The sequence below is a fragment of the Strongyloides ratti genome, scaffold srae_chrx_scaffold0000005 (genome assembly GCF_001040885.1).
Source record: "Strongyloides ratti genome assembly S_ratti_ED321, scaffold srae_chrx_scaffold0000005".
NCBI classification, from domain to species: Eukaryota; Metazoa; Nematoda; class Chromadorea; order Rhabditida; family Strongyloididae; genus Strongyloides; species Strongyloides ratti.
The window spans coordinates 541,208-561,190 of NW_020171513.1; the positions used below are offsets into that span (position 1 = coordinate 541,208).

At 18.7% G+C, this 19,983-nt stretch overlaps 4 protein-coding genes across 4 annotated transcripts; 2 read left to right on the forward strand and 2 right to left on the reverse strand.

Moving 5' to 3' along the window:
• Positions 1 to 4,695: 4,695 nt before the first annotated feature.
• On the forward strand, positions 4,696 to 9,944 carry SRAE_X000230400 (Protein-tyrosine phosphatase,receptor/non-receptor type domain and Protein-tyrosine/Dual specificity phosphatase domain and Protein-tyrosine phosphatase, catalytic domain and Fibronectin, type III domain and Immunoglobulin-like fold domain-containing protein; the record flags this gene model as incomplete). The annotated part of the gene is made up of 4 exons (XM_024645501.1): positions 4,696 to 5,281; positions 5,351 to 7,592; positions 7,713 to 9,704; positions 9,758 to 9,944. 4 exons carry the CDS (start codon positions 4,696 to 4,698, stop codon positions 9,942 to 9,944), a joined length of 5,007 nt encoding a protein of 1,668 aa, XP_024499777.1.
• Positions 9,945 to 10,501: 557 nt separating this feature from the next.
• SRAE_X000230500 (Hypothetical protein) lies at positions 10,502 to 11,079 on the reverse strand (the record flags this gene model as incomplete). The annotated part of the gene is made up of 2 exons (XM_024645502.1): positions 10,502 to 10,954; positions 11,005 to 11,079. 2 exons carry the CDS (start codon positions 11,077 to 11,079, stop codon positions 10,502 to 10,504), a joined length of 528 nt encoding a protein of 175 aa, XP_024499778.1.
• Positions 11,080 to 16,608: 5,529 nt separating this feature from the next.
• Positions 16,609 to 18,043, forward strand: SRAE_X000230600 (G protein-coupled receptor, rhodopsin-like family and GPCR, rhodopsin-like, 7TM domain-containing protein; the record flags this gene model as incomplete). Its single annotated transcript, XM_024645503.1, has 4 exons — positions 16,609 to 16,740; positions 16,797 to 17,107; positions 17,149 to 17,357; positions 17,406 to 18,043. 4 exons carry the CDS (start codon positions 16,609 to 16,611, stop codon positions 18,041 to 18,043), a joined length of 1,290 nt encoding a protein of 429 aa, XP_024499779.1.
• Positions 18,044 to 18,173: 130 nt separating this feature from the next.
• SRAE_X000230700 (Protein-tyrosine phosphatase,receptor/non-receptor type domain and Dual specificity phosphatase, catalytic domain and Protein-tyrosine/Dual specificity phosphatase domain and Protein-tyrosine phosphatase, catalytic domain and Dual specificity phosphatase, subgroup, catalytic domain-containing protein) lies at positions 18,174 to 19,646 on the reverse strand (the record flags this gene model as incomplete). Its single annotated transcript, XM_024645504.1, has 3 exons — positions 18,174 to 18,990; positions 19,032 to 19,445; positions 19,486 to 19,646. The coding sequence occupies 3 exons, from the start codon at positions 19,644 to 19,646 to the stop codon at positions 18,174 to 18,176; spliced, it is 1,392 nt and encodes a 463-aa protein (XP_024499780.1).
• Positions 19,647 to 19,983: the final 337 nt, after the last annotated feature.

Here is a 19,983-nt window from a genome sequence, read left to right on the forward strand (position 1 = left end):
TTTATTGCAAAGAAAGATTTTTACAATGTTTAAAAAAAAAGAAATATTTTACAATAATATTTTATAATAATGTTTTTTTTTATTCAATATATAATGAAAGGGCCATTAAAATGGTAACAACAACTTTAAAAATAATATTACTAGAATATTATAAGTAAATACTTTTTAACATTAACTTCTTATAATACTAAATTTACTTCTAAATAATTGTATAAAAAAAAAAAATTTTTTTTTTCTTCTTAAATATTACTAAATGATTATATATAATAACAAAAAAATATAAAATATACAACTAAAGGTGTCACTAGAAAATTAAAACATGATTTTTAAATTTACAAGATTGATAAAAGCCATCAACTTGATTATATATATAGTAATTGACAAGTAAATAGGTAAATTCTTAATTACAACATTGAAGGAATCTGATATTAACAAATGCTTTTTGTTGAAAAATGTACATTCTTATATAAACAAACTTAAATGCAACATTCAGTATTAAAATTATTGGAAAACAACTTTATAATACATTAAATGTCAAAAAGTTTACACAGGATTTGAAGATAAATAAAGGTATTTTATTCTGTATACAATACTAAATACATTTGTTAAATTTATAATGTTAAAAATTAATATTATAATGTTCAATAATTTGATATTTGATATATATATATATACAATATATACTGAGTACAAAAAAAAAAATTTTTTTTTTTAAATTAAAATATATACATTATAATGTAATATAATTTTTAAAATATAAAATCACTAATCAGAATTATATTATTAAATTAAAAATATAATTGAATATAAAACTTGAATAGTTTTGTATTCTGAGAAAATTTCAATTACCAAACATTTATGAGATATAATTTTTTATAAACACGACATTATATATATATATAAGTATATTTTAAAACTATTCATAATTTATTATTTAATATCAAAAAAAAAAATGTAATATTAATTTAATGATGTTAATAAGTAAAAATATAAATTAAAAAAATTATTAAATAACATATAGAAATTAGAAGACATAAATCAAGAAGACATATTATTTTAAATATGTTACATTATAATAGTAATAAAGCTCAGGAAACAAAATTTGTACATTTTAAAATTATATTCCCTATAAATATTTTTTAAAAAAGTATTATTTTAATATAATTAAACATACATTTTTATGAACCACATATTTTTGCTTATGATCATTATTTTGGTAAAAATTTAACTTCATTAAAAACTATCACATTCAACATCTTTATTTAAATATTATCTCAAAGCAATAGTAATTAAATAACGTCACAATTCATGCGTGCTTTTATTATTAAAGTTACAATTTGACAAAGAAAATTTTTCAATAGAACGTAAGTAATTATAATAAAAGTATCATTTTTTTTATTGTGTAAAAGATATTTATTTTGTCTTTTTTAATAAAATATGTTAAATATTTAAACCATTTCTATACCTAATATTATACATATATTTTGAACTTTTTAAAATTAATTAATTCAAAAAAGAATGACGAAGATTATCATTATTTTAATCAATTACATTAATTTAATATTTTGTTGTCATTTTATTTTTTAGTACAATTAAATATTTTCAAAAAGAATGTTAATTATTTATTTTAAATATATAGATATATATATAATCTATATATATATATATGCATATATTTATTCAATATGTTCCTATTATTTTACTATAAATCTTTAATTAATTACAAATAAAATATATTATATATATAAGAATATATATATATATATATATATATACATGTATATATCCTTATATAAGGCTTAAGAAAAGATGAATGCTATATAATAAAAAGATATATGTATGTATAAATCTTAGAATGCTCTATTATATTCTTACTATCGATAATTATAACATCCATATATTGAAAGTTTTTATAAGGGCCAAGAATATATAATTAAGAGGTGCAAAAACCTTTGACATATATACACATGTAGATTAACATTACGCCGACATCATAAACAGCTGTTCATAAGTTGAATTATTATTATTATTAAGAATACTAAATGAATAGTTACTAAAAATTTATGTTAAAATAGTTGAATTTACTTCTTAACTCCAAATTTATACATTATACATATTTTAGTACTATATTATATATATTTTGTACATTTAAAAAAAAAATTAACATATACTATATGTTAACATTTTAAATATTTTATAATTTTCTATTTGAAAAATTTACTTTTATATAATTTTTATATTTATTTTTATTAATATAGTTATTTCATCTGAAAATTGTTACGATCCATACTCATAAATCAGTATTCAAAATTTGCTAATTATATACTTTTTATACTATAAAATAAAAAACTTTTTAATTGACTTTATAATTTATCTTTTAATCTATTTCATGTGAATGTGATATAACGACGTTACTATCCTTTTGATATCTCATAAAATGAATCAATTCTAATTTTAAATGATCTATTAAAGTATTTTTTTTCTTTTAATCTCTTTTTATAATAAAAAAAATTGAAATGAATATATTTAATAAAGAAATATTTTTTTTGGTTCATAAAATTTAATATCAAAAGAATTTGAATAGTTAGAACTTAAAATAAATGAGATATTAGCAATTTGATATATATATATATATAACTATTTTTGTCACATTAAATTTCCAATGACATATTCTAAGAGATACAATTAAAAAAGACAGTATAAAAATCATATTATATAATAGAAATGCCTCTTTTAAAGAATCATTAAATAAAATAAAATAAAAAAAATTAAACTTTATTGAAAGTTTAGAAATAAACGAGAAGTATAATTTTAATTTATTTATCATTTATATAATGCCACATCTTCGTTTTAGAACATCATGATGCTTGGCGGATTTATACTTACATACCCATCTTTTTTATAGTACTAAACATTATTACATGAATATAATTTTATATAATTTACCTTTTAAATTATTTTAATTAAATGAAGAAAACTTATTGTAATGACACAAGTGATTAATTAAAAGACATTCTTATTGCTTTGATAATTGAACTATAATGTATTGAATTATAAATTATATATAACTATGATTGCCTTTAAAATACTAATAATAAAATCCCAATTTTAGATATATTACATAAACTTTATCTTCCCTTATTTTGATATAAATCATATAAACAACTACAAAAGTTATATGTTATCATTGTAAAGAAATTGAATGATCATTTCCGCCAATATCATTACAGCGCGTCAACCACTAACCCACAACGACAATTTGTTATGTTCTTTTATCAATACCATAAGTTTCTTTCCTGGTTTAAAATTTTTCTTTATTAATAAGTTTAAAAAAAAAAAATAAAAAATAATTCTTTTGAAAATTTATATTACCTAATTTAGTTTTTATTTTTAATTTATATATATAATTATTTTATTATATTCTATTTTCAATTTTCTTACCTAACAATAATTTATTCTTTTTTTTTTAACCATAATTTATTCTTATCATATTGTATATATGTTCATTTACATACATTTGGAATTTTACTGCTTAATAACAATTATTATTTTCAAATTAGAGAATTTGTTAAAAAAATTTATAAAACATTCCATTTTAAGAAAGTTATATATATTCGAATTGACATATCTATGCTTTTTATAATTATCATTATAATTAATTAACTAACAACTATTACACTATATTACAAAAGAGGTTCATGTTTAATTATGATTTATATATTCCTTATTTACGTTATTTTGCATGAAAAAAATTAATTTCAATATTTATCATATGTCATTTACATTAACATTTTTAGATTAATTTTAAAATATATCATCAAACTTTAAAATAAAATCAATAAATAATAACCAAAATTTTTTCATGTTATAAAATTTTTAAAAAAAATTAATTTTTTTTTAAATAATAAATTAAATTATTCTTTTACTAATATTTAGTAAAATATAATAATATTATATAATTCTAATATTGTTAAAAAAAGTTTCAACAAAAATGAACTAGTATCAAAGACATTTACGATATCATATATACATATATATTTTATTTTATCTATTTAAATTTTATTATTTTACATTTACAACAATTTCTTTTACTTTTAATGTCTTTTTAAAATAGTTATTTTATCTATTAAAATGAAATAATTATTATCATATTTTGATAAATTTTTCAATTGATTTTAAAAGTGATTTTTTTTTATGATTGATTTTTAATTAAAACTATATTATACTTTTTTTTTTAATTTTAGATTTTCAATTTAATTTGTACATATAATACTAAATACTATTTAATAAATAATAACTGACTTAATTTATTATTTTTAATGTACTAAACAATCAACAAATTAGTATATATTTATATTCATTTTAATAAACGTATTCTTAATATTGGCAAGCTATTACAATTTAAAAATAATATACATAATTATAAATATAAATATATATATATGTAAATATATATATAAAAAAAATATATATTATCAAAACAAGAATAGTATTTATAATCTATTAGTGAAATATTAATTTAAACGTAAATTATAGTTGTTTTTAATTAAATGTCATATAATTCATAATTTTAATTACAAAAGACATTTATTCAATCAAAAAAAATTCAACAAACAATCAAAAAATAAAGAAAATATTTGACAAAGAACAGATGATTTTTTTTATAAATTAAAATAATTATTTTATTTTCCAAGAATGATCTGGGTTACAACTCAATTTTCTCAGATATTAATTATACTTGGAATATGGCATATACTTAATTGTTTAGGTATAATTAATTTAGAAGGAATATCATCAAGTTATCCTATTCAATCTGTTTATGGATTATCACCTGGTAGAAAACGTTATTATGATGGTTATATAAGACCATCAAAAAAAAAATCTGGTACAAAAAGTTTATCACGGAATTTGCAAACTACTGAAATTCCATATAATAATAAAACATATGAAGAGTTATCATTAAAATATCCGGGTCTAAAATATTGTGAAAGTGATAAAGATTGTACACGATTTGGTTTATGTATTAAACAAGGTAAAAATACAAATGCTGTTGGTTTATGTTATTGTCCTAATACCTGTCCAAATTATATTAATAAAAATTGTGGTAAAAGTAAAAGTAATACATGTCCAGAAATGAATAATTCATATAAAAATAAATTTAAATTATTACAACCAACATGTATTACTGGTTCATGTGCATGTCCACCAAATTTTGATGATTTAGAAAATAATACAACAAGTTTAACATGGCCAAATATTCCACCAATACAATGTGATAAAAGTATGTTTTTAATTTTAAAAAAAAAAAATTTTATTTATTTATTTTATCTAATATTATTTATTTTTTAAGGAAATTTAAAGGCATATATTTCTATTGAACCAAATTCATCAGTTCCATCTGGTACACAAATTACAATTCATTGTTGTATTAATATTGACCCATATGATGTTGTATTAAAAGATGGTGTTGTATTTTTAACAAAATCTGGTGATGTTATTTATCCAAAAACAAATCCATATGAAGAAATGGAAAGATTAGAAAAAGAAACTATTCAATCAAATAATGATTTATCTGATTCTGAAAAATATTCATTTCTTCATGTACCACGTTGTTGGTCTCATGTTATAGAACAAGTTGAAACAACACATAATGGTGAATATCATTGTAATGTAACATCAAAAGATTTTTTAACACCTATTCAAAGTAGTTCTATAAAATTACAAGTTAAAGTACCAAATAAATTTGAAAATTTAACAATAATTTCAACATCTCATGATGTTACTATATCTTGGTTAATTGCTAAAGGATCAACATTAAGTGTTGATTTACGTTTAATTGATAGAAATGATAATATTGAAATTTGGTCAATGAAAAATTGTACAAGTCCACAACAAATTAAAAATTTAAAACCAGCTAGAAATTATCAACTAAATATAACATTAACAGAAGAAGATGATGATCCTTTTAATTTTAATCAAAGTTTTGATACTAAAGATGACATACCAGAACCACCTACAACAGTAAATATTCAAACAAATTTTTTACAAGATGTAAGTCATTGTGAAGTTGAATGGAAAGAACCAAAAATTTATAAAGGACAAATTAAGACATATTATGCATCCGTCAAAGGTAAATTACGCTATGAACCTATAGATGGAACACTATCAATAGATCATATACCAGATTCACCTCAAACAATATGTGTAAATTCAATGCCATCTGATTACGGTGAAGGTGGAGATAATAAAAGACAAATTTCTCCACTTGATTTTAATGTTGTTATATCATGTAAATATGGTCCATTAAAACCAAATAGAAATTATACAGTTACATTATGGGCAGAAAATAAAGCTGGAATAAGTAAACCTGTTACATTTGATCAAATGTGTATAACAAATTATGCTGAACCAGAATTTATTGAAAAACCTACAATAATACAAAATTCTATAAAAGAAGCATCATTTGGTATTAGATTTGGTAAACCACCTGAAGAAAATAATGGACCAATATCATGTTATTATTTAGCAATATTACCATTATGGTTAAATGTATCAATTAATTCATTACCATTACCAAATACAATAATTATTGATAGTTTTTCAAAAACATTAAAAAATAATTTACAAACTGATAATGTTAAATCAGGTAAATTTTATGCATATATTGCTGAAAGTTATTCAAAATTGCCAAAAGAAACTATTATTGGTGATGGTAATACAACATCACCTGGAAATGAACCATGTAATGCTTCATATCAATCTCATTATAAAGCAGAAGATTCTGCCCTAAAATCTGATTTAAAATATACCGGTTTTTTAATTGCTCGTGTTGATCGTGATCCTACAATAAATGATTTAAAAGGTAGCAAAAGTTTTTCAAAACGACCTTCAATGTACTCATCATCACATTCTGGTCAGTCAATTGAATATTTAAAATTTTTTGAACCACATGAAGTATTACATAGAGGAAAGAGGAAGAATAATTATCAACAACAGAAAAATAATCAAAAGAATGAATATAAAATAACAAATAATATTATATATAAAGTTAGAGATAAAGATGACCACAAATATAATTATCCTAAACATTCACTATTAAGTCAAATATCTACAACATACATTTCACATATACCATCTTCATTTAATAAACAACAAACTATTGTCAATAGTAGACCTCAAAATATCAATAAAAATAGTATTTCCACAGCAGAAAAGTATAGTGGTAAGATGTCATCTGTTACAACATATTCATTTACCAATACTACTCATATGTTACCTCCTCATATTGGTGATAGTGGTGAAATAAAAAAAATTAACTTAAATCAAAGTGGTGACATTCAATCAAATAATTTTTTAAGATATCGATATAAACGCTACCACAAATTTATTGAAAATAGACGATTAGTTAAGAAACAAATTGTCCCATCATATCCAAAATATAGTTATAGTGGTTTTTTTAAACCAGTTGAATTAAGATCAGAATCTAAAATTATTGTTGAAGAGTATTCTTCTGACAATACAACATTTATTATTATTTTTATTATTTTATTAATACTTTTAATATTTCTTGCAACCCTGTTTTTCTTTAAAAGGTAATATTATTTATATACATATTTATATATATATATCTATCTATCTATATATATATATAATAAGATAATAATTATTTATAACTATTTATTATATATTATTAAAAAAATTTTTTTTTTTAGAAAAGGATTATTTAAAGGGCTATGCCCAACAAAAAAAGAGCATATTTTGCTGAAACCTGTATATCAACCAATTTCATTAAATGATCTTGTTCAGGAATATATTCTTCGTCATAGAGATAGTGATTTTATATTTACTCAAGAATTTGAAAGTCTTCCACATTTTAAAGAATCATCAACAGCATGTTGTGATTTAAAAGAAAATATTAAAAAAAATAGATATCATGATGTTAAAGCTTTTGATAGTACACGTGTTGTCTTAAAACGTATTAAGAAGGATCACTATTCAGATTATATAAATGCTAATTATATTAAGGGTTATAAAGAAAAAAAGTTATTTATCGCAACTCAAGGTCCTAATGAAGAGACAATTGATGATCTTTGGCGTATGATATGGGAACAAAAATGTCATATAATAGCAATGGTAGCAAATTTAACGGAAGGATTTAGAAAAAAAGTTGATAAATATTGGCCAGAAAAAGATGAAATATTAGTTGTATGTAAAGGTTGTTTTGATGATGATAATAATGGTTTAGAAGTTAAACTTATTAATACAACATCATATTCTGATTATATTGTTAGAGAATTTGAAGTTAAATTAAAAAAGAAAATTGAAGTTATGGATGATGATGATAGTATAGATAATAATAAAACTAATACAAATGAAGGAAAAAATGAAAGTGTTTATTATAATATTCCAACAACAAATCTTACAATGACACCAGAATATGCTAATGTTAAAAGGCATTCTAATGGTAAACTTGCTAGTATTTGTATTGATGATTCAACATTTAAAAATAATGATAATTATGAAATTCGAAAAATTTATCAATATCATTTTACAAGTTGGGATGATTATAAAGCACCTAATGTTGCTACAGGATTATTACGTTTTGTTTTACATCTTAGAAGTTTAGAAGAATATAATACATTTCCTGTTGTTGTTCATTGTAGTGCTGGTGTTGGAAGAACAGGAACATTTTTAGCTATAGATTATATATTAGATCAAATGGAAGAAGAAGAAAAAATTGATGTTTTTAATTGTGTATCTGAAATGAGACGTCAACGTATGATGATGGTTCAATGTTTAGAACAGTATGTTTTTATATATAGGGCATTAGCTGAGTATCATTTATTTGGAGTGACAGATATTGATAAAAATGAATTTGATAATTATTATAAAAATCTTTTAAATACTAAAAGAAATATATTAAATATATCAATTAATAATATAAAAGATAAAATACCAAATATTAATAATAAAAATTTAATTGATGGAGGAGTAAATAAAAATAATGAAATAACAAAAAAAAATAAAAATAATTTAAATTCAAATATGATAATTAATGGTGTATCAGTAGATATGGATAGAAATGGTATTGAGGGAGAATATGAAAATATTTTTATTAATTTAGATGTACAAAAAACAACAATACAAGGTAATAAAGAAGAAAATATATCAAAAAATAGAGAAAAATATGCAATACCATATGATAATTCAAGAGTTATATTAACAAATTTAATGGGATATACATTAACATATATTAATGCAACAAAAATCAAAGGAAATAAAATACCTTTTATATTATCACAAGATCCATTAGATGAAGAAAATTGTTTTGATTTTTGGAGAATGGTTATAGATTTAAAAATAACACAAATTGTTATGTTATCAAATGAATCACAATATGATTTAAAAGAAATATATTGGCCAAGAAATATTGGATATACAGAAACATTTGGTAATAAAGATGAATGTAAAGTAGAATTAAAAACTGAAGATTTATTAAATTCATGGAAACAACGTAAAATTTCTATTGTTATGTCTCAAGATATGGGTAAAATATCTCATGAGGTAACTCAATATATTTATACTAATTGGTTGGAAGATGATATAATTCCTAAATCAACTAAAATAACAGATCTTGCAGAAACAATTTTAGATTACTCTTTAAAAACATCTTCAGAACGAATACCTATACTAATTCATTGCAGGTAATAATATTAATATATATTATTTTTATTTTATCCTTTTTTTTTTATTTTAGAAATGGATCAACAAGATCAGCATTATTTTGTGCAATTTGTTTACTTATAGAACGTTGTAGAAATGAAGGTAAAGTAGACGTTTTTCAAACAGTGCGGCAAGTTGTAATGAATCGTCCATTTACATTTCAAAATTTTAAACAATATGAATTTTGTTACAAATGTATTTCATCATATATTAATGACTAATACCATTCCCAATTTAATACTTATTACACAAACATTTGTTTTTTTTTTATTGTTTATATTTATAAACAAAATTATATCAGGGAAAATTAATTTATATTCTCCTCCTTTTTTATCAATACATTTGGTTTAACAAGAATATGAATTGAAGTACATTTAAAAATTCAGATGTAAATCGTATATATATTTTATATCTCATTTTTTTTAACCACATAGAAACTTTGTTAGAAAACATTTTTCATAAATTAAAATGACATATTTTCGCAATTTTATACAAATAAATTTTATTTTATCTAATTATTTATGTATAATGTTACAAAAAAAAACATAATTAAAGGTTTATATAAAATAAATAAAGTTGAAAAAAAAAATATTTATTATTATATTGATTTTTGGTACCAGTAATAAAAGAAGGCAAAATTCAAATATATATGATTTCATTTTTATACTAGTTTTTTTTTCATCCACAATAAATGTATTTTCTTATAATTTTTTTTATTTTTTTCTTTAAATAAAAATGTTATAATTTTTCTTTTTTTTGTTGTTGTAAATTTGCATTATCAGTTTAATAATGTTACATCATTCTTATTTACAATTAAATATGGAATTTTTTCATTACTACTATAAGTTTGATTAACTGTATTTTCATTAACAATGTTTTTTGAATTTCTTCCTCTTTTATTTTTTATTCTATAGTATAGTCTATAAATACTATTTGCACATATATCTGTAAAACGTTGAAAAATTCTTTTGCTTTGATTATTTTTATAATTTGTATTAAATATACAGCAATTTGTATCATTTTTTTCATTGCTACTTTGCGACTGTGAGATATTTGATGTCTCTAATTCTTCTCCCTCTGTAATTTTTTCAAGTATTGTTATATTATTTTTACTCCCTAAATTACTTCTTGTTACAGGTTTGCATAAATTTTCATCAGGTGTAACTTTTTGTTTTATTCCATTTTTCATACTATTACTGATTTTAAAATTTTTACTTCCTTGGTTTTTTAACTAAAAATAGATTTTTTTTTATTTAACTTTTTTTTTTAAATATATCCTACATTTTTTGTTCGATGATGATTATAGTTATTTGTTTTGTAAAGTTCCATTCCATTGCGAATTACTGGTGAAAGCATATTTAATTATTTTTGCTTAAAAAAAAATTAATGTGCTTTAATTATAGAATTTGTATGTTGACAAGTATAGTTCTAAAAATAATATATTGATATATAAATATAGTAATATGAAATATAAACGATATGTATTTATATTTTTAATAAGTTAAAGAGGAAAAGATAAAAATAAATTTTCTTTTTTTTATATAAAATATTTAATTAATTAACTACATTTTTTTATTGATATTTTTTTTATTTTACTAAATAAACATAAGAATTTACAAAAAAAAAAGAGCAAGTAATATAAATATTGGGTAATAAAAAATAATATTTAAAGGAGGATACAATATGGAATGTTATATCTTACTATTCATGAAGGCAATGTAGTTTGTTATTTACCTAAAAAATTTGAAAAAATATTTGATCAATAATTATTTTGTGAATGTTACAATAAAAAATAAAAAAAAAGATAAGAAAAACAACTATTGTAGGTATATTATAACAAATATGGTGATTTTTAATAGATATATTTCAAAATAAATGACAATTAATATAACATAAAAAAAAGTATACTTTTAGATGTTTGATATAAAAATAAAATTTTAAATTATTAAAATAATTATAATATTATAAAAATATGTTTATATTTTAAATCTTAAAACTAATTATTATCATTATAAAATGTATTACTTTAAAGAAGGAAATAAAAGCTATTTACATTCTTAAAATGATAGTTAGTTTTGCAAAAATGAGAAAATCTTATTTATGTCTTTTTTAAATTAAACTTAACGCCTTATTCTATATATGTATATATTAATTTAAATTTAATGATAAAATCTTTCATATAGTAATTAGAGTCAAAATTAGTTAATGAGAAATAGTTTTCCAACTAATCTATTTAAAAACTTTTAATTATATATAAATATATATATATATAGTATAAAATAAATTGTTTATTGAGTACTTGTATTTATTAGGTCGTATAAACTTTTCTTATTTATATGTTTTAATCTTTTGATGATTTCAGTTGACAAATATAAGTTGTATTGAGATATATAATAATATATATATATACATATATATAGATATAAATATATGTATGTACATATATATTATTAATATCTACAAGCTTGAATAATAATAACAAAAAAAAAATAATGTATTCAGTTTTTTTTTTCTATCTTTTAAAGATTTTTATAAAATAAATAAATTTAAATAATCATTTATTAGTCAAATGTACATGAAAATAATTTTCTAAATTAACTTATTGATTTTTGCCATAACTTGTAATTTCTTCTAAATAAAAAAAAATAATTTTAATATTAAATTTTTTTTTTTTAAATAAAGTTTTATTACTATTATTAAATAATATTTATATCGTATTATAATGATAAAAATATTAATAAAAAAATTTCCCACTAAAAATATAATTATATCTAGTGTCTTTGATAAATAAAATTTTTTTTTTCTTAAATATTACAAAATGTCATTTATTAGATATAATATTTATAGAACAAAGCTAAATAATTAAAAAAACGGAAACAAATTTAACATATTATAATAGAGGCTAAGAACATCATATGACTGCACTTTTAAAAAAATTTAAATAATATCACACAAAAATAGCTTTTATTTAGCAAAAAAAATTATTTATTAAGTAATAAGAAAAACGTGATGAAACTATATAAATATAAAAAAAAACAATACATATATATATTGTAATATTTTAAAAAGCTAAAAAAAACAATATCATAAAACCACTTTTTTATATAATGAATAGCACAACAATTTTATTTTACTATAATTCCTAAAATATAATGTATACTAAAATGAAGACGAAGTAATAAAAAGAAAAAAGTTGAGAAATATTGCCGAAAAATTGAGAACCAAAGAAACAATATATATATATATATATATATATATAAATATATATGCCAGTATGCTATAACTCTAAAATACTTAAAACCTTATTCTTTTTTAGCCATTTTAGCATTATCAACATTATTTAAACATTTATGGAATTTATATATATATAATTTTTGTTATATTTAAAGATGCTTAAAATTGTTTTAAAATGATTTTTAAAAAGGTAAAAGTTAATTTTAAGTTATAAATTATAAAAACTTTTCATATATATTATTATAAAATAATAAAAAAAAAATATTTTTAATATAAATGAAATCCAAAAAGATATCTATGATGAAAACATTTTTTTTTTTAAAAATCATCTTAACTAACATTAATTGTTACTAAGAAATTATCAAAGAAACATATGTTGTAAAAATAATTTACAAATAAAAATAATTAAAAAATGGTAAATCAAACATTAAATATCAATAATGAAAAAAGATTATATTAAACTTCAAATATTAATTTACATACGACTAAAAATTATAGAAGAAATAAAAAAAATTTTTTTTTGTATTAGATTTAAAAAAAAATTATGTATCAAAGAATAATTTAATCAAATATTAAAATGATATTTTATTTATTTATAAAATATAATAAGTAAGTTATTTACCAAATTTGATATAGGTATATAATATTATCTTACCTATTATAAAATATATAATTTATAACAAAAAAAATTTTGTATTATTAAAAATAACTTTTATTTTACAATTTATCTTATCATTATTTAATAAAACAAAAGATTTTAAATAACATTTAAAATCACAATTGAGTTATAAAAGCATCATTTATTGTTTTGAAGTATCAATAGCTGTTCTTAGTAAAAATGAAGATTTATCACGAGAAAAATCAAAATATTTGTGCATGAAAAAAAAACAAGAACAAGTATATATATTAGCTAAAAATATGTATATTACATATCACTAATAGATAAAATAAAAATATATAATTACAATATTTTTATTGTTTAGTGTATATTTAAATGTTTAAATAATAAAAGTATATTAATTATTTTAAAAAATATTCTTTTAATAATATACTACTAATTTGTATAATAAGATAAAAAAAAAACAACTAAAATCTACATAGATAAATAAGTTTTTTTTTTTTTAAACAATACATAAATATTCAAAAGATTATAATTAACTATAAACAAGTATATTCTCCTATAAATTATTTTCTAATATTACAAACAATATAAAATTTTTTTAAAAATTTTTATATAGTTATTTTTTTAAAATAAATATTCATACATTTTTTGAGGAATAACTTTTATAATATTATTTTAATAATTTTCATATAAAATTGAATACTTTTTTATGTTTACCAATGGCTGGATAAATTAATAATATACATATAATCATAATAATATTTTTTAAAAATTTAATATTAACATAATATTTTGTGTATTTTATTTAAAATTTATAAAAAAATTAAGATAAAATGCAATAAAATAATACATTATTATTTCTTATTACTTTTTCAAAAAAATTAATTTTCTAATGTTAGAAGATAAATCATTTGAGTGTACTATATGTATATTTATTAAAAAGCTGTTTCAGAAACACAATATTAATTTGATAATAAATATGTAAAGAACATAATTTAAAGGTTGCTATAGTTTTATTAGCAATATTTTTTTTCATTTTTAAAATAAAATATTAAATAAAAAATTTATCAAAATGATATCATGTGTATTATAGATGAAGTAATAAAATTATTAACAATTTCTTAAACAATTAATGAATTTTTTTTAAAAATTTAAAATATATCAATGTAGAAAATGTTTGCTTTTCACTTATTGTTATATAATTGTATGGAATAAAATTTTCATGTATTAATTTTCTAAAAATAAGGAGAACATTGTACGGTAATTATTCTATCTGTAATTCAACAAACTATATCTAATATAACTTTTTATTTATAATTTAAAAAAATATTTAACAAAACAATTTTATTTGACTATTATAAAAATATAAAATTGAATTTTTCATTTGAATAATTGAAAGGTTTTTAAAAGAAGTTTAAGAAAATTATATCATTAAAAATAAGAATATATGATAAAGTAAAGAAGATACAAATAAAGTATATTTGTGTTTGACTTAATATTATACTTCTATATAAAATATTTGTGTAAATTAAACCAATTACAAAAATTATTTTTAATAAAATGTTTTTATTTGTTAAAAAAAATTTGTTTCAATTTTGATATTCTAAAATATTACAATTAATTTACATTCTATGTAAAGATATTTCTTTTACTTTATTTTAAATAAAACTAAGCACAGATATTCACCATTTTTTTTAGAACTTTATAAATCTTATTTTATTGTGCTCATTATTTTGAAAACTTTAAAAGATAATAAAAAATATTTTAAATTACTGTTTATATTAAAAATGTTATTTTATATATAATTTTACATAATTATTATTTGTTATATGGTCATTTATTATATATTATTATATTTAACAAATTTATTATTATTAATAATTACGAAAAAAAATTTCTATAATTTGCATGTATATCGTGTTTTTTTTATAGTTTTTTACCATTTTTATTAGTTTATTTTACTGATTAGGTGGATTGTATATCTAAATATAATATTAAAAAAAACAAATAATTTTTATTTGAGACATTTAAAATAAGAATTTTTTTTTTTCATTTCAAAATGTAATTTATATAAACAAAATAAACACATTATTTTTGTATTTCTAACATTTCCTATTACAATTTTTAAACTACCATATTTACATTAACAAATACATTTTATTAATAATAATTATATTTTTAATATACAAACACTTTAAAATGACTTTTTTTTCAAAATTATTTTAAAATAAATCATTTCATAGATGTGCTTGCCACGATATGTTTTAATATGTTTTATAACCTTTATCAAATATTTTAATAAAAAAAAATTACTTTTTTTAAATGGAATAAAGTTTTTTTTTTGATTTCCTTTGATTTATTATCAATAAAATTTTTCTATTAAATAAACGAAAGATTTTAATTTCTATAATATTATTGTTAATTATCTTTGTTATAATAATTTCATTTTTATATTATTAAAATATTTTAGATAACTAAAGAATTTTAATAGTAATATAAAAATATTAATAAAAATTATATTATTAAATAGTGTATTGTTTAATTATTGTATTTTTTTACTGTAAAATAGTTTAATTATACTTTTTATTTTAATGTATTGAATTTCTATAAATAAATATGTTCCACGAAAATGTGTTACCATGAATTAATTTGAATGGTCTTTTTTTACAATACCATTGAGAAATTTTTATTTGTTATAGAAATTATTTTTTTTTTAATTTATTATATTCACACACCTTGCCATTTTGAATAATTTTAATCAGCAATATTTGTTTTTTAATTTATTAAAAACAGTTATATTTCTAATATTAACAATAAAAATTTACTTACTGAAAAACATTATTTTTTCCAATTTTGAAAAGTTTTTCTTTGTATTAAAAGGTTACTGCAACAAACTATTAATATTGTGTTTTAAAAGAAAATATTTTATTTTTGATGAATAATTAAATTTTAGGAAATCATTTTTTCTTTTTAATTATAATTACTATATTTTAAAAGATACAAAAATCTACACGATGAGTGACATTTTAATGGAAAAATATTTTCCAAAACATATGATAACAAAAGAAGATCTTTTAAATCGAAATATTAGTGAAGAAAATATGCGTAAAATTTTTAAACTATTTCAAATTCATCGTCTAACTGATAGAGTTTTAGGAAGTGTATGTTTAAAACAAAAAATTTAATATAAGAAGAATAATAAACAATTTTTTTATAGAATTCTTGTGAAGAATCTTATCTATATAAACTTCTTATGGGAAAGATATTTTTAGGAGTATTTGCAATTGCTTTAGTTGGAAATATTACAAATATATTAATTTATAGTAGTGATCAAATTCGTAAATATATAACAATAAAATTACTTCGTTCAAAATTAGTTCTTAATACAATTACATTAATATTACTTTTACCACATACATTACGTATACTTGAAATATGGGAAAAAGGATCAATTATAGATTATTATTATTATATATTTTGGCCATTAGAATTATTTTTTGTAAATTTATTTGGTTTTTGTGCAACATGGTATGTTAAAAATATTTAAAATAATTTAAAAAATATTAAAGGATAACTGTTTTTATGGCAGCTGAATGTATTATGACATCATTTACACCAGGCTATTCAAAAATTTTATGGACAAAAAAGAATGTGATTTTGAGTTATATTGTTTTAATTATTTTAGGAACATTAATGGCAATCATTTATCCATTAAATCGAAGAGTTATATTTAATGTTGAAAATGGAAAAACAAAAGTTATTATTTCCACATCAGATTGTAAGTATATATATTTTTTTTATATGTTGAAAAGGAATTTTTTTTTAGATATTATTATTAGCAAAATTGAAAAAGTACATACAATAATTAACTTAGTCATAACAATAATAATACCATTAGTATTACTAATTTTGTTAACAGTAATACTTTTTTATAGATTTGTCTTTCTTCGTAAAACAAAAACTGGAGTTATACTAAAGTTTACAAATGAAAAAAAATGTGTTGTTAAAATAAGTCTTTTAACAACAATTCTATTTATATTAAGTGAAATTCCATCAATTCCTATTTTTATAAATTCATATACCAAAGGAAGTCATGTTGTTAATAACGACACAACCATGTGCCGTTGGCTTTCATTTTCACATTTTTGTGGAATTTGTAATTCATCATTATCATTTATTATATATTTTATATTTTCCAAAAGATTTCGTACATCATTGGTAAATGTTGTCAAATCAACATATATTAAATACATTCAAGATTGGATAAATATAATTTCAAAAAATATTTGTAAAAGAGAAACAAAGACACTTGGAGGAGCTAAAAATGTGATTGTTTTAAATAATAATTTTAAAAAAATTAACAATCCAAGTTTTTCTGATGTTACAATGCAAAAATCGAAAAAAGTTATTTTTATCAATAATAATGAGTATATTAATAGTGGTTATGTTAAGCTACTATCATAATTAAATATTATATTTTTATAAAAACCTAATATGTTAAATGAAAAAAATTTTTAATATTTTAAACAAAATAATGTTTTAAACATTTTGTTTTTATTTCATTCGTAATAAATTTTTTTTTAAAAAAATTAAACTATATATTACCTATTTTATTTATTGTATTTTCAATCATTTTTTGTTCTTTAAAATGATCAGCAAATAAATCTCTCATATATGTAAAAATTGCATACCTAACTTCTTCATCTTCTTCACCAAATAACCATACAGTTAATATCGAAACAAAACTACTATAATATTCATTCATTATAACACTAAAAACTTGACATAAATATTGAACAAAACATATCCATGGATAACAAGAGTTGTTTGTCTTAAATGCACATATTTGCGAAGTATCGTTACGAGTAAAAATTGATATTAATTCTTCTTTACTAGCAATTGGAGTTTTTATTAATTTCATTTGTGCTACAAGTATAATTAATAATTCTCTTGTATTATATAAATGTAAATCTTTTTCAAATGTTATTATATTATTTTTTTGTGCTTTTTTAATTATTTCATAGGTTTCATTATCTTGAAAAATTAATTCCATACTTTCCATTACATTAACTATAAATGTTGTAACTGATTTTCCATGATTTGTTAATGCTGGCGTCCAATTTACTTTTAATTTACCAATAATACAATAAAAATTATCATTATCTACTTTTTCAAATGAAAATTCATCTTGAAATATTTCTTTAAGAAGTTTTTTACATATTTCATGAACAGATTTAAAGATATGACCATATTTTTGACATTGAATAGTTGGAAGTGATAATCTTTGATTTTCCATAAACCATGAAAATGATTTTTTATTAATTTTTGGAATTAAAACACCATACTTGTGACAGTAATCATCAAATTGTTTTAAAAATTCTACTTGAATTTTGGATTGAATACTTCTTGGTCTTTAAAATAAAATAAAATAAATGTTATATTTTTAACATACCTATTTTTGCGAACAATTTGTATTGCCTTAAAATAACTTAATTTGTCATGCCATATAAAATAAGCTGCAATAATAGTTCCTGTTCTTCCTAAGCCTGCGTGACAATGAATAGCTATATTTCCTTCATTTAATGAAAAATGTATTACTTTCATAATACTTCTTATAAATTTAATCGTGCATATTTCATAGTCAGGTATGGGAAAATTATAATAATATATACCAGCAGACATAAATTGTTCTGGATCATAACTAAAACCAGAACTTTTTAAAAATGGTCCACAATTAGAATGTTCATTAATAATTTGTAAATTTATTAATGTTCTTATATTTTTTTCTTTAAATTGTTCAATAATTTTATATTTTGTAATTGCTTCTTCTGTTGGTCTTGCCATACCAATAATATTTTTTGTAATCCTTAAAAATTTTATAAAATAATTATATGTTATAAACTTACCAATTAGAATATATACCTTTTATATCTGTTTCATTTTCTTTCCAATTATCTGAATTACAATATTTACATTGTAAACCTTTACAATATAATTTACATTTTACACCATCAGGTGTAAGTTTTATAATACCACTTCTAACAACTGAATATGTATTATTTTTCATATTCTGAAAATTTTATTATATAATAACATAAAAATTATATTAAATTATAATTTATTTATTACAATATTAATTAATAATATAAGTTTTTCATTATATCAAAAGAAATATCAAATGAATATATTATATCTAATTATAAAAATATAAAGTAATTTTTTTCAGACATTAAAATACATTATTTTAAATTTATAAAAATTTTTTTACATAATATTAAAAATATATAAAACTATAAATATTTTATATATTTGTTCTTGGAAGAATTAATACCATTATATTAAAAAGGATATAATGAATTTAAAGTATTTCTGATATTTTCCAGTTTCCAAGGATACTTATTTAT